Source organism: Camellia sinensis, chromosome 14 (assembly GCF_055761805.1).
Source record: "Camellia sinensis isolate YWXY chromosome 14, ASM5576180v1, whole genome shotgun sequence".
NCBI classification, from domain to species: domain Eukaryota; kingdom Viridiplantae; phylum Streptophyta; class Magnoliopsida; order Ericales; family Theaceae; genus Camellia; species Camellia sinensis.
The window spans coordinates 68,425,885-68,441,788 of NC_138974.1; the positions used below are offsets into that span (position 1 = coordinate 68,425,885).

Below are 15,904 nucleotides of genomic sequence, written 5' to 3' on the forward strand. Positions count from 1 at the left end.
ATTGCAAAAATTTCCTTATACCGCTTATCTATAACAATCCGATTGAAGTGAGTAAAGAATTGAACAATGTTATAATCACCTTTCAAATATCCCCTTAACATTCTATTTAGACTTTCACTAAGTCGTGTGCTTCGCATTCCTCCAGTAAATTCCCACTACATATACACATGCGCCCACTGCTCTCTTTTTCTCCAAGTTCATTTCATTTACTCATTCTCTTGCAAGTTTTATTTATCAATCAAAGAATTCCAAGCTTCAATTAATTCATGCTCATTCTTGTAGTCATAAATGCAAGCTTTTAAATCACTACTAAATTTTGAACCATTTTTGAACAAGTAACCTAAATGCTTCAAAGCATTTTACATTAGGTGAAAAGTGTACAACCCATGAAAAACCTCAGGCATGATTTGTGAAATTGCCTTAGCCATTGCTTGATCTTCGTCTGTGAAAAAACTAATAAGCTTTTTTTTCGACATTACATCCAAAAAAGTTTCAAATAACCATTCCAATGACTTTGCAGTTTCATCATATAATAATGCTACACCAAAAATCATTGTCATTCTAAAGTGGTTAAAGTTAGAAAATAAAGCAAGTAGACGGTACTCCTTATTTGTTCAAAAAGTTGTGTCAAATGACACCGCATCACCGAAAAGCCTATACTCTATTATCATCTGATGATCAGCCCAAAAAATATTAGTGATCATCTCATCTACATCCAACTGAATGGCATAGTAAAAATATGGATATTCTGCCACTTGCTACTGGAAATGTCTTAACAAACTCCTTACTTCACCATACTGCAAGTTTTGCTGTCTTTTTGCACGTAAGTAGGTTTCTAATCCTCCCAGATGAACCCTACAAATTCATTTCTTTCTGCTATAGCATTAATAAGATCATGTGAAGCCTTAAGAGATATTCTAGTCTTATCAGCCATATCAATAGTTATACCCTGAGCATTATATACCTTTCTCTGAGATAGTATCAAATGAGTACATTGAGGAAGATGCCAAAGGTAGTTGTGGTTGTGGTTGTTATCAAACTTTGTATAGCGACCCTGGGTTTGACCCCGACCTTTGTTATATTCCAGACTCAGGTTTCGTGGTTTAATATTATTATCTATGTCTTGTTTTCCCTTATTTGTCTTTGAGATTGAGTATTGGAATGTCTTTGGCATGTTTAGAGCAGGTTAGTTACTAGTTGTTCAAGTTGTTGTTGTCTAGAGATTTGCTTTTTCGCTCGAGCGAGGTTTCTTACACTCGAGCGAGCGTTAAACGTTCCTAGTATTTTTCCCTAGACCTGCAAAATTTCTAGGAAGATAACGTTCTTCACTCGAGCGAGGCTTTTTGCGCTTAAGCGATGGTGTGCGTCTATAAAACTTCTGAGATGATGTATTCTGCGCTCGAATGACGCTTCTTGCGTTCGAGCGAGGTCACTTTTGTGTATGGTCGCTCGAGCGAGAACTCCTTCGTTCGAGCAAGCCTCGCGCATATCAGTTCGTAGCAGCTCATTTTTACACAGAAATTTTATATCTTTTCACCCCAAAACCCTAAGTCGGCTCATTTTCTCTCTAAAACTTGACTTCTCTCTACAAATACTCCAAGATCTAAGCACCTCTACCCTACTTCCTTTGAGAAAAATGTAGAGTATCTCGTGGGCTTCCATTTGATCCGAGTAAAAAAGTGAGTTTGGGCAATTTTTGAAGTTCTTCCTCTTCTTCTCTAAGCTTCTACTCTTGAGGTAGGAATATTCTGCACCTTAATATGATTTTTAAGCTAGATATTTGTTGTTATGTATAAATGGTGAAATTTTGGGAGGATTTGGGTAAAATTAGGGTTTGGATTCAAATTGAAAGAGGGGTTTCTATGTTGGGTTCTATAAATGGATTTGGGACTTTGAATATGAGGTTACCTTGGGTTAAAATGGTAAAATTTGGCCTTGGCGTTAATATTTTAGAAGTTAGAGATTTGCCCTAATTTGTGTTGAATGATTATTTCGTATAAATAATGGAATTGTTATGGAAAATGTGAAATTGAGAGGATGTATGAATGAATGGTGTAATTAGATTTGTTAAATCACTCACCTATGAGAATTTGATAAAATATCTGTTATATAAATTGTATATCTGTTTTGGGCTATCAGTGGAGGATAGCTATGTTTGTTAAAGAAATTGCATGAGAATTAGGTGAATTGAAACTAATCATTTAAATTATGTCATTGAATATGACAGTATGATTAAATCATTGAATACATTGAATATGTTGTGGATAGTCATTATATATGGCGATGTTTTGGATACATTGTATATGTATAATTGTTTGAGAGGAGAAAGGGGATTTACTCTATTATTTGGGAGGAGATAAAGGATGGACTCCATTTAAAATTAAGTTGGCCGGAGTGTCCAGGGTGAAAGTCCTGAAATCTTGTATACATATATATATATGGGTGCCGATTCTCTCGAATGAAAATTTCGTAAAATGGCATGTTGAAGTGTTTTGAATAATAGATGTTATTGAGTGGTGAACCAATGAGTTGTAGTCACATTTGGGTTGTTTATATAACAATGAACTAGACTCATGAATTGACTTAAAATGAATGAATGGAAATGGATTGAGATGTGAATATCAATATTGAATGGTCATGGAAAGATATAAGTTGGTTAAGTATGTTGAGTATTTATCTGACACTTATATCTTAGTTAAACCTCATATAGTGTGTTAGTCTCTCTCTACTGGGTTTTGGCTTACCCTAATTGGGAAACCATTTTCAGGTACAGGTGGTATGCTTCCTTCAAGAACGTAGCTTGGGAGGACTTAGGAGCTGGAGGCTCTATTTTTGTTATTTCTGTGTTTAACTGCTTATTCAAGCCTAGAGCTTTAAATATATAGAGCTTATGACTCTCTTTTGTGTAACCAAGCTATGTCTTGGAAAGATGTAAGCCCGTAGGGCGTTTATTTTGTTGTTATTAATTAGTGTTACATGTTGTAGTTTCAGAATGAACATTTATGAAAGTATAATGTATGTAATTTCTTTTGTAATATAAACTCTGATATATGCAAGTATATTAATTCCGTTTATATTCTCATCGCTTATGAGTTGGATTATTGGTTTCTTTTTGAGGGCGTGACACTTTGACACAATCCACTTCGACAAGTCCCGCTTAAAAGATATATGCATGAATGCATTACAATTTATTCTTGTCTCACTTCGATGATTTTTTATCATCGTGTATCGTTTATCATTTACCCTCTCTCTCTCTCTCCTTACAACAAACAAATTTTCTAATAGTCATAACACCATCTTTATTGCTTTTATTACAATAATCTTTTCTAATATTAAACCCCACAATTCTTCCGTATTCATTATAAAACTCATATGCAGTTTCTTTTGATGGAAACTCCATACCAAGATATGGTGATTTATCCTTGGCCAACTCTCCTATTTCTTCGATGCATCCCTCAAGTCCACCATCATCCATTATACCATCCTCCATTTCAACACTAACAAATATGAAGAAAAAAAATTAAACGAAACAAGAATCTAAGCAAAAAAGTTATTAATTAATTTTAAATGCTGAGTAATTAAATAATTCAATGAAATCTAATAAATCAATTAATAATGTAAATTAATCAAGAGAATAGGGGAGAGAAAAAAAAGAGATGTGTAATTTGTACAGTAGCATTGGAAATTTATTGTGTCTAAGTAGATTATAATATATAATTGCAAAATTATATTAGAATTAGTATATTATTTAATATAGGGAATCTTTTGGCAGACACGCTTAATGACGTGAATCATATGTGTCACGACCCGCTCCCCGTACCCAAGGGTTAAGTATCGTGATGGCCAGTAACTGAAGTTACCTACGGCCAATTCATAAACAAATTAATAAACGCAAGCGGAAGAAATATTTGAGTAAGGGTACCAAAATAATCATTGGAGTTTCTATTTTTATTACAAAATATATTGACCAAAAAGGCCGATATTTACATATAAATAAATCATAAAAGTGTTGTGTGTGTTTATTCCGCAGCCCCGCGTCTAAGACTTTCCAGAAGCTATTTCTGAATTGCATGTTTCCTGAAAATTGGTAAAAAACTATAAGCACGTGGCAGAGTGAGAAATATTATACCAAGAGTATAAGGGACACGAAATAGCCATTGATAGTTATTGAGGCCAAAACATTTACAGATAACTTAGTTGGAACAAATAATCCTTTAATAGCAAAACTGAGATTATTTTCATAAATCATTTAAATGACAGAAACTGAAATACAGAAGCTATGTAAATATATCACCATAACCACAGTACTGAACAGAACAGAACAGAGCAGAGGTCACAGAAGTGATAGTCAGAACAGAGGTACGGATTCAAGAGGTGGTTCGTACGGATTCTAGAGGTGGCTCCCACAATAGTGTAGCACTTAATTCCGCAGAGCACTTTGGTCCGCACAGAACAGAGGTACGGATTCAAGAGGTGGCTCGTACGGATTCTAGAGGTGGCTCCCACAACAGTGTAGCACTTAGCTCCGCACAGCACTTTGGTCCGCACAGAACAGAGGTTAATGGATCCATGACAAACAGAGGACCACAAAGTGGTCAAACAGAGGTCAATGGTTATTTAAGTCCCCCAAGGCGTAGGACTCCCGTGGTGGTACTTACAAAACATAATTGTTTATAAGGTCATAGCCAAATATTCTTTAAAATATAAACAAACATATCCATGAGTTTTCTTTTAAGCAAATAGGGTTCAGAAAATAATCCACCTAACTGAAACCTTTAGAAAACATAACTTTTATTAAAAACATAACTTGTATAAAACAGATTTTGGTAAGTTGAAATATACGTAAAATATATTTTAATGACTCAAGGTATAATATAATTCACCTTAACTTTAATACCTTATACTTCCCTTCCACTGTTAAAAACCTTCTCAACTTTCATTATTTTTTTCTTCTTTCTCTCTTTCCTTTCTTTCCTTTCTCTCTTTCTTTTCTTCTTTCTTTTCTTTCCTTTCTTCTTTCTTTTTTTTCCTTTCTTCTTTCTTTTTCTTTCTTCACGCAGGTTCATCAACTCCTCCCTTAAATGGGGAGGAGGACGCCACAGGCGCTCAACACGTGGCAAACGTCGCTTTCGCTCAGATTTAATTCATAATTATATAGATTTATTTTTATTTTTAATAAATATTTAAGATGATTATCTTTTGACCCAATATTTTAATATAAGTATATAAATAATTTAATTTCTAATTAAATTACACTCTATCGTATACCAACATAAAACTAATTATTTATTTTACTACTACACCCATTATTATTATTATTTATATTATCTATATTATTATTATTTATATTTTGACCCCTAAATTTTTAATAATTATATTATTTTACAAAATTACACATAATAATATATAATAAATTATATGTTTTCCGAACTGAGTTTAAATAATATTAGTATAAATTCTATAGAATAATTAAAAATCTAGGTTATTATATAAATTTTTGATATATGTTTTGTATTTTTGTCACAAATGTTATGTCATTTTTTATTTAGTTATGAAAATTTATGATTAAAAAATTAAATTCGTATTTTGTAGTAAAGTTATAGATTTTTTTATTGAAACTTTTTTTGGACCATAAAATGCATAACATTATTACAAAAATACATAACATTGTTATAAAAATGTGTAATATTTTCACAAAAATACATAACATTTCTATAAAAAAAAAAATTATGAATTACAAATTATCGTAACTCCTTAAAAAAATTATATAATATTTATACAAAAATACATAGCATGTACAAAACAAATTACATAACAAATTTTTTTTTTCTTATAATATACAATTATGTTTCTCAATCCATTCATAGAAAACAAACCAAACCATTATACTTGTCGAACCCACTAACACCCTGTACAAAATAAAATACAAAACATATATACATATATATAATATATATATACACATACCAGTTTGTTGAACAATAAGGATCTGTAAATTCGGCAGAAGGATAGTGAAGCAAAGACAGAGAACACTGTTCAATCTATTTGAGAGAAAACAAAAATGTATTTAAAAAAAAAGATTAACTTTTTTACTCCATGTAAAGCAGAGACTTTTTGCTTGAGGGGGGTAGAGAAGACGACAACAGCTAGGTTGATTGTTTTGTTATAATAAAATAAGAATTAATGAAACCCTTACATATATATATATATATATATATAAAGGAACAAAAAAAAGGATAAAACGGTGTCGTTTCAATTCACGACAGGCACGATCAGGAGTTACCCACAACAGGGATCTCGTGTCCTAATTTTAGAGGTTTTGACTATTTGTAATTTGTTTATAACTGGGCTCAGTAATAATGGCATAACACTAGTTGATACACTAGTGTGTACATTAATTGGTGCTGGTAGTACTACCGTTATAATACATTTTTAATGTGAGATTCATTAAATTCATATATTCAAGACATATTAAATAAGGTAAATTACACGGATCAATCTTCAAATTAAAAACAAAAAAATCAAATTTCTTTTTATAATTTTGATATAATTATATTGAATTAGAACCTTTGGCTTAATGGTGGTGTGTCTGAGGCTACAACATTATTTTCTATCTATATGACTAATTAATTATTAATGACAATGGAATTAATTGTTATGTGAATTTAAAAAAATTAAAAACTCAATATAATTAAGCTAAACTAACAGAATTTAACATATTCCATAGTGTAATTTACTCTATCAAATAATATTTAAAATTTAATATTTTCAAAGGTTATAAAATATATATAAATAAATAGACACCTGGACAGTTGGAATGCCGCTGATAGCAACCTTAACCGTTTTAGCATATAAGAAATCGATATTGTGTGTGTCAATTTCCGACCACACTGCCAAACAGGTACGTAGTTGGAGAGTATCGGCAGAATAGATTAAGTCCAAACAACCTGTCACAAAAAGATAAGAATCCCGCAATGGTTCATCCACCCGGAGACACTCCGACGATCAAGTCAATAAAATATCTCTCAAAGATAACCAATAGTGCTTAACTCACTAGACAGAGCATAAAAGACATACCTTAGACCCATGGGGGTGCCTCTCTTTTATAGTCAACACAATCCTAGTCCCAATAGAAGCCTAGCTCTAATGAACTTAGGATTACTGCTAATCTTAGACTCCCAGTAGGATTGGGATAAATTCTCTAAGAGTTTTATCTTTATCCAAACTGAATTCTTCTCTCACTCTAGGACTCTTGTCCCTTATCCACTTATCCTGGATTCCGGTATTTTCGCAGATAACCTCGGCTTAGCCGTGATTACCTCGGCATCATGACCAGGATACGTGGCACCTCGGCTGGCACTTTGGTGCCACCTTGGCCACGTGCTTTCATTTAAAAAATATGTCCCTACAACTGCCCCCTAGGTTCTATTACCTCGACATCCTGAGGTAATGGAACATATATCATTCCTTTTAGCACGTCGGCTAAACTTGCTCTAACCTTTGCTACCGAGGTCGCTTAATATGACCAAGACTTATAGTCTGCTTTCATCAATGCTTTAGAATAATTTGCATGTCTTCAACGTAAACCTTAACTGTGTAATCTCGGCAAGTATGTAGATACTTCTTTCAACATAACCTTGGCTTAACTTGTAAATTTTTCTCAAAAATTTTAACAGTGTTTAAACCAATCTTCCTTTAATATAACCTCGGTTTAACTTCAACTTGTAAATTTAAAATTTCAACAAGTGTTAAACATGACCTCGGTTTAACTTTAAATTGTAAATTTTTCTCAAATTTCAACAAGTGTTAAACACATGACCTCGGTTTAATTTCAACTTGTAAACTTAAATTTCAACAAGTGTTAAACATGACCTCGGTTTAACTTCAAATTGTAAATTTAAATTTTCAAAAAGTGTTAAACATGACCTCGGTTTAACTTCAACTTGTAAACTTAAAATTTCAACAAGTGTTAAACATGACCTCGGTTTAACTTCAACTTGTAAATTTAAAATTTCAATAAGTGTTAAACATGACCTTGGTTTAACTTCAACTTGTAAATTTTTCTCAAAAATTTCAACAAGTGTTAAACTAATCTCAGCTTGTAAATTCAAACTCCCAAACATCATTCTCCAGCTCTCTACCACCGTGTGTCTTCTTCGGCTCTAGCATATTTCTCAATTCTGGCCATGAGTTCCTCCATACTTTTTGGCAATGTCTTTGCCAATGACTTTCGAAGCAGACAGTCATCTTTCAGGCTGTTCTTAAAGGACACGACTGCCACCTCTTGATTGCACGCGGGTATTCGGTTAAACACCTCGTAATACGTTTTGGCATAGGCCCTAAGGCTTTCACCCTCACTGATTCTCAGAGCCATCAGGGAGTCCACCCTCAACGGCTGTAGTTTGTTCGTCATAAACCTGGCCACAAACATCTCAGCCAGGCCCTCCCAGGTTTTCACAGTTTCTTTCGACAACTTGTGAAACCAATCTGATGCAATTTTCCCAAAGGACGAGGGGAACACCTTGCAGAGCAACGGCTCGTTCCCGATGTATAATGCCATCGAGTTCAGGTACAAGCCAACGTGAAAGTTCAGGTCTGACTCACCGTCATATATCCAAAATCTCGGCATGTGGAACCTTTTCGGGGACTCAAATTTGTCCAACTTTACTAAGAACGGTGTCCTCGACTTGATCGGAGAGGTAACCTCGGCATCTTGTCACCTCCTCTGGAGGTAATCCCTCAGATCCTCCTTGGTTCGTCCAGGAGCTGGCTATCTCCTGATTTTAACCTTTTCGGTGCACTACTTCCAGTGTCATTGTGAGTCCTTTTAAACTTTCCTCCATTGGTCGTATCGAAGCAAAGTTCCTTCCCTTGAACATCCCGATGTTCCTTGGTGCAGGTTTCTTTGGTTCAATGTGTTTTCTGGGATTCTCCCTTCCTTGATCCTCCATGTCCAGCCTCCTGTGAAGGCCGGTGAGAATGTCCTTTGGTCCCGTCGTGTTGAAGGACTGTAAGAACCGTTTTTTGCCCCATTTTCTAGGCACCCTTCTTGGCCGCTGGAATCTGCGTCTCTTGCAACGGGTATGGTGGTTGCATGACGTTGTTCTGTATCATGAAGTTGACGACCGTTTGTAGGTCCGCCAACTTGTTCGTCATTCCCTTCATCTCGTCGTCCCTCCGTAGGCATCTATCCTTCCATACCTAGAGATCGTCCTCGTTATAATATCCGCATCGGTCTGATTTCTTTGGCACGTCGCCCTCCTGGCCGGCGTCCTTTTCTCCGTGATTCTTCTCACGGGTCTCTTCATTGCAGTTGTCTTCTTCCATGTTAAGGTCAACGTGTTTACCGTTCCCAGTAGGGATTTCGTCCCCAACCTTATCCTTCTATCTGTCGCTGGCCATCTATTCTTCTTTCTTTACCACAGACGGCGCCAAATTGTGTGTGTCAATTTCCGACCACACTGTCAAACAGGTACTCAGCTGGAGAGCACCGGCAGAATAGATTAAGCCCAAACAACCTGTCACAGAAAGATAAGAATCCTGCGGTGGTTCGTCCACCCGGGGGTACTCCGACGATCAAGTTAGTAAAATATCTCTCAAAGATAACCAATAGTGTTTAACTCACTAGACAGAGCATAAAAGACATGCCTTAGACCCATGGGGGTGCCTCCCTTTTATAGCCAGCACAATCATAATCCCAATAGAAGTCTAGCTCTAATGGACTTAGGATTACTGTTAATCTTAGACTCCCAGTAGGATTGAGATAAACTCTCTAAAAGTCTTATCTTTATCCAAACGGAAGTTTTCTCACTCTAGGACTCTTGTCCCTTATTCACTTATCCCGGATTCCGGTATCTTCGCAGATAACCTCGGCTTAGCCATGATTACCTCGACATCATGACCAGGATACGTGGCACCTCGGCTGGCACTTCGGTGACACATCGGCCATGTGTTTTCCTTTAAAAAATATGTCCCCACAGGTATCATCGATGGCAAATGGTTGAGTGAAGTTTTTGCAAGTTAAATAAGAGAACAATTATTTGGTGCACATTGCTCTACCTCCAAAAACTAAAATTAAAAATAGAGAGACAAATATTAATGATTGTCTAATTAAATAGCTATTAATCTTGATAAAATGTATATAAAAATATGTAGAAAGAAATATATTAAATCATAATTATTTTGCCATTAACACTACTTTAAAAAAAGTCATGAGATTAATGATCCTAAAGGGAAAGGTAGAATTGGCTTGTCTGTCATGAATCATGAAGTAACATGTCATTATTATTGAAGCATAACTCAATTAGATGATCCACCATGATTGGATATTCTACTTTCAAAAAAATAAATGATATATAAATTACTATTTTCTATAATTACTTTCTAAACTCAGTGACATATAAAAGATGTGATTAGTTAATTATTAGAGAAGATATGAGGGAGAGAGCTGTATTAAATATTTTAAAAAATCATTACGTCATTAGATTTGAAAAATATGTCTAATTTTTTAACCTAAATACAAGTGCTCTTAAAAAAAAAGGAGGGGAATTCTAAAGTATGAATTTGTCCATTCACAGTTTGAGAGCATTAATTAAAACACTCAACATATAGTTAGGCATTTTGTATAAGCTCAAATGTACTAATTAAATATAGTTACTCTTCAAATTTTAGATAAAATATATTTAATTTTTATGATAAATAACTAAAATAAATAACAAAAAGTAACTACTTTTCTTTTGTCAAACTCCACGTAAACTAAAAAGTAGTACTTGGTTATACTCAAATCAATGTTAGTTATCATAATTGACTCAAATTTAATATTTTTTAATTCAATAACTAAAAATAAAATTATATATGGCATGCGGAATTTCTTGAGTATGTATAAGTAAAATAGAAGTTTTCTAAAAAAAAAATACTCTCTCCTTTAAATAAGAAAAAATAAACAGAAAGTTATAACTATCAACATATTAGTACATGTAAATGTTAAAGGGACAATTACATTCCAATGTAATTTTAAAAAAATAATTACATATACATAATAAATTTTATAATTATTTATAAAATTTATCACTAATTTATAATTATATTTTTAAAATGTCATTAATTTAATATTTTTCAATTATAAACAAGATTTAGGTCATTTTTGATGAGAGATTAAATTAAAATCCAAATGATGACTATATATAAATGTGAATATGACTCGTCCACTTAATAAGAGGCTAATAAAGCAAAAAGTAGTCGCCAAAAAGGACTGAACAAAAGATTTGGACTTTGGCTTGAACGAAAAATGAAATCAATCCCTCTCGGCCCTGCGATTGCACCACCAATGACTCGGGCTGAAACTTGGACTTTTGACTCCCTGATTTAATTCATAATTTAAACTGATAAATGTTGTCATTTTCATTTTATCTAATCACCTCGGTTAATTCAGATATTTTGTATACTTCATGTTTGTTTGGGTGAACATGAACTTGGGATTGGACTAATAATCCAATAAAATTATTAATCCGATATTTGGTTAAACAATTGAAGTACGGACTAATTATTTTAAACTTGACTATTAGTTAAGATAGGATATATAATCCAACGGATTCGTAGTCCTAGGACTATTAGTCATGGGAATGCTAATCCAGTCCGCCCAAACAAACATAGATAGGTCACGAGTTCAACTTTTTAGTATTTCTCTTTTATTATGAGACCTTTGTTGTTTATTTATTATTTTTTGAGTTTGTTGTTGTTTGATGTAATTCTCGTTATATCGGTTAACAAAATAAAGTAATGTTAAGGATCAAAAATTCAAACATAAAAAAATAATATATGGCTATCAAATTCATTCAAAGTGTGTGTCCCACCATACAAGTGTTGAATTTAAACCACATTATTTTATTTTAGGTAATTTTTTGTGTCTGAATTATTGGTTATTGAACAAAAAAAGTCATTTTACTTAAATTATAAACGTTATATATTTTGAATAATATATATAGAAAAAATAAATTTTAAATGTATGATATAAATTTAAATTTAGTTTCATGTAAGTAAACTCAAAATGAATTTTATTTACACATTTTAAAATTTTTAATATTATTTGATTAGTTGCTTTTTAGAATGTTGTGGTAAACCTAATTTTAAATATCATTTGAAAGTGTTACTAATTCATTGGTATAATATGTAAGGAAAAGGTCACTAAACCAATTAGGTCATGTTTGATTCACAAGATTAATAGTGAACTATTAATAATCCTATTAAATTAGTGTGGTATTCACTATCAATATTCATTGGATTAATAATTTCACCCCTATCCCATTACTAATAATCCTACAAATTTGTTGGATTAATTATCCATTGGATTAATAATCCTAAACCAAAGTGTTAAAACAAACATGGAATAATTGGGTTCACGGATTAATAATCTCAATCCCATACTCTGACTCAACTAATGATATTTTTAAATTTTGATAATTTGCATTTAATGAGAGCGGCCTTAATGATAATTTTATTAGTCTAAGATTTCATATACCGAATCAAATGGGTTTAAAGTTTGACAAAATCTTAAGGAGACCAAGTTCATTCCGGAAGTGTCAAAAAAAAAATTGTGAAATAGTTTGACTCCGAGAGAGGTTTTGTATGGTGGAACACAATCTAATTATTTGACATTTTAGGACATCCCATACATTAATTAAATATAATTTAGCTCTTCTTTGGACATTCCTTGCTTTCTAAATTGCCTCATTTTTATAAATTTTAGCAACAGAAAAAGTGAAAATTATTGGACCAAAAATGTTATCGAGAAGTCAACGAGTCAAAGAGTATTGTTGACAGGTAATTGGATTTATACTGTCGATTACCTATTGTTATTGTGTAACCTATCACTATTGGATCAATAAATAAATAAATAAATTCATTCTTTTTGTATATTTAAAAAAAAATAACTTATGAGTATAGTCTCGTTTAATAATATTTTTATTTTATTTTATTTAAATAAAAAATAAAAATATTTTTTTTTTAATTATGAAAAAGTATATATAAGGCTTAATATATTGCACATCTGATAATAAATTGTTCAATAAAGTACATCAGACACTACAGGAAAAACGAGTTTTAAAACGCCGCTAAAAGCTTGAAAAACGCCACAAAAACGTTACAGTGACGTTTAAATTTTTTGTCATTGATACAACCGCCGCAATAGCTTTGCAACGTTTACAAAACGTCGCTAAAACTATTAGACGGCATTTTTGAAAATGCCGCAAAAGCTTTGACATCCGTCTTAACTTCCGTCCCAAATTAACGGATGACGTCACAATGACGTCATTTAAACGCCACTTTTTTTTCCCTTATATATATATATATATATATTATTTATTATATGAAATGAAATATCAATTCCCCTCTCTGTGTGTTGCTGCTGCTGCTATACGAATATGAAAAAAAAATACCAAAGTTGGCATTCTCTGTATAGTTGCTGTAAAATACAATCCAGGTTTTCAAAAACAGAATTCCAAAACATTAAAAACAAAATTCACTAGAACAATTACAACAAAAAATACTCAAAACAATCATCAAACAGGCCTTTATCCCATGAAAATTATGGAACTAAAAAGAATTATAGAACAAAAACAATCAATTAAATATTAGAACTTGCATGAACGATGGTCTGGATCAGCAAATTTTGATATGCCAATGACTGGTCTGCTCTCTCATTTCTGTCGATCCATCCTCATCTTCCTTATTCTCTTAAGACATTTCCTCCAATGATTTTCCTTTCGATTCAGGCACCAAGAACGTAAACACCATAACCAAGAAATTGACTCTGCCAAGAACCATGAGCGCATTCCTCACACCAATACTCGGTGGATACCCTTTATCTGTCTTAGTTGGGTCCTGATTCTGAGCTACATATAAGAACCCGAATGCCCCAACAATTGCCCCAGCTTTCCCAGATGCTGCTGATATGCCATGACACGTAGATCGTAGCCTTGCAAGGAAAATCTCAGTGGGGACAACAAAAGTTGTTGTGTTTGGATCAAAATTGGCAAAAAAGAAGGTTAGCGAGTACATGACAATGAACCCAATTTGGTTCTCCTTATAAGTCCATTGATTGTAAGGAATAGCTAAGGAATTCATTTTCTTGGCATCGGGAATCCACCCGATTGCACTGAAAATGTCCTTTTGGAAAAGGTTTTGACTGTAGAAGGCGATGTCGGAATATAACACATTTTGAAAGCAACAAGATTTGAATTTGGTGAGTTAGCAAAACTGACAATTTCAAAACTCCAATAGAAAGGTAAGAGGTCCACCAGCTCCAACAGATCCTCCAAAGATTTGGTTGTATCAAATTCATAAATAGCCATAGCAAAGCATAGAGCTTCATCTCCTCAAACATTCTAAATTGATTTTTTTTTCCCCCTTCTAACCAATTCAAACCTGCCTTCAATAGTTTTGAAGACACTTTGAAACATGTAGACTCTTCAATAGCTTGAATAAATGCAGCAGACATCACTGAATTTTGACCGGAAATATAACAAGAAAATGTAGATATGCATCATCTATCTGCAGTGATCACTCTACAGTAGTTGTTCTATTTTCTAACAACGACTCCAAAAATGATGAACATAATTTGGTCAGAGGAGGAAGGCTATGAGATGATCCACTAAATATGGTCTCCCATGGCTTTTCTGATGCTACAAATGGGGCTGGCAGAGTCTGCTTTCCTGCCTTCAAGTTGAACTTTGGTAACTCTCCGTAAATAGATGCATAACCGAACTGGCCTGTAAAAAGGAAAGGCGAAGAATCACCCATAAATCTTAGGGAAACAAAAACTATGTAGAAAAAAATTCTTGTCACTTGACAGATCCAATACAACTACAACTGCAATGTTAGTTATGAAACCAAAAGGGAATTTTAACAGAATAATTTCAGTTGTCAATTAACAGATTCAATGCAACTACAATTGCAAGGTTAATTAAGATGCCAAAAAGGAATTCAAAGAAGAAAAAATTCAACCTCCCTGAAAGAGTTCAACTACTTCTGTCAATTTTTTAATTCCCTGGATAAATGAAGCAGCCCCAAAAGCAACCATTTCTAACATTGATTACGGACATACTTAGCAAAATGTAAGTCGTATTTATATTTCCAATTTGATAAATCAGATGAACCAAAGGTTCCAAATTTTCCAATGTAACAGCACAATAGCATATTCGTGCACACACCCCACAAAAAAAAAAAAAAAAAAAAAAAACATTATAGTTACACAGAATCTGATTTTCTATAATATAATGTATGAATATGGATATGAAAGAAAAAAGTTGTAGAAGTCTTGACCATTGCCAGTCTCCTGAAAACCAGATAGACTCTGCCGACGAGCAATGCCTTGCTCACATGCTTGTTGTTCACCATATGGGTCAAAGAGGATGTATTCATGATCACCATTAATATATGCAAGCAACACCGAGGCTGGATTTTCATCTAAAATCTTCTCTTCCAAGGCACTTGGATTTGTATGAAGAAAAGCAAGCCCCCCCTCCCAGTGTCTACAGTGAGAATGTTAAAATTTGATGAACGATAATGCAAACAACAAGATGTGGGAATATAACACATGAAAGTGAAATAACACATGAAAGTGAAATGCAATTGAAATTATCTTGTGACCACAACATTACTAACAGTGTCATTGAAAAAAAAAATTTGCATAGAAAAGTATACAGAATGATATGATGTGGCAAGTCGGAGCTATCACTATCAAACACAACTCCTATCAGAATACTTGTTAATACACATTATTCTGATGAATGAGTCTATATAAATTTTTTTGGGAGAATCACATAATTTGATTAATAATATGATAATATAACACATCACTTTATATCCAAATTTGATGCCCATAAAATTGTTGAGTTTCAAATACCAT

General features: G+C 33.2%; 1 protein-coding gene across 1 annotated transcript; it reads right to left on the reverse strand.

Moving 5' to 3' along the window:
• Positions 1-13,731: 13,731 nt before the first annotated feature.
• Positions 13,732-15,076, reverse strand: LOC114290868 (inorganic phosphate transporter 1-4-like). Its single transcript, XM_028234875.1, has 4 exons — positions 15,001-15,076; positions 14,610-14,765; positions 14,412-14,496; positions 13,732-14,182 (listed from the first exon to the last, which is right to left on the reverse strand). Exons 1-4 carry the CDS (start codon positions 15,074-15,076, stop codon positions 13,732-13,734), a joined length of 768 nt encoding a protein of 255 aa, XP_028090676.1.
• Positions 15,077-15,904: the final 828 nt, after the last annotated feature.

Excerpts from the sequence above, each read along its gene's own strand:
- LOC114290868 (XM_028234875.1), bottom strand. The coding sequence starts at position 15,076 with ATGGTTGCTTTTGGGGCTGCTTCATTTATCCAGGGAATTAAAAAATTG. Across the intron at positions 14,497-14,609 it reads TCCTCCTCTGACCAAATTAT|TGATGTCTGCTGCATTTATT; the intron begins GTTCATCATTTT and ends GTCAAAATTCAG. Across the intron at positions 14,183-14,411 it reads TTGAAGGCAGGTTTGAATTG|TCAAAACCTTTTCCAAAAGG; the intron begins GTTAGAAGGGGG and ends CGCCTTCTACAG.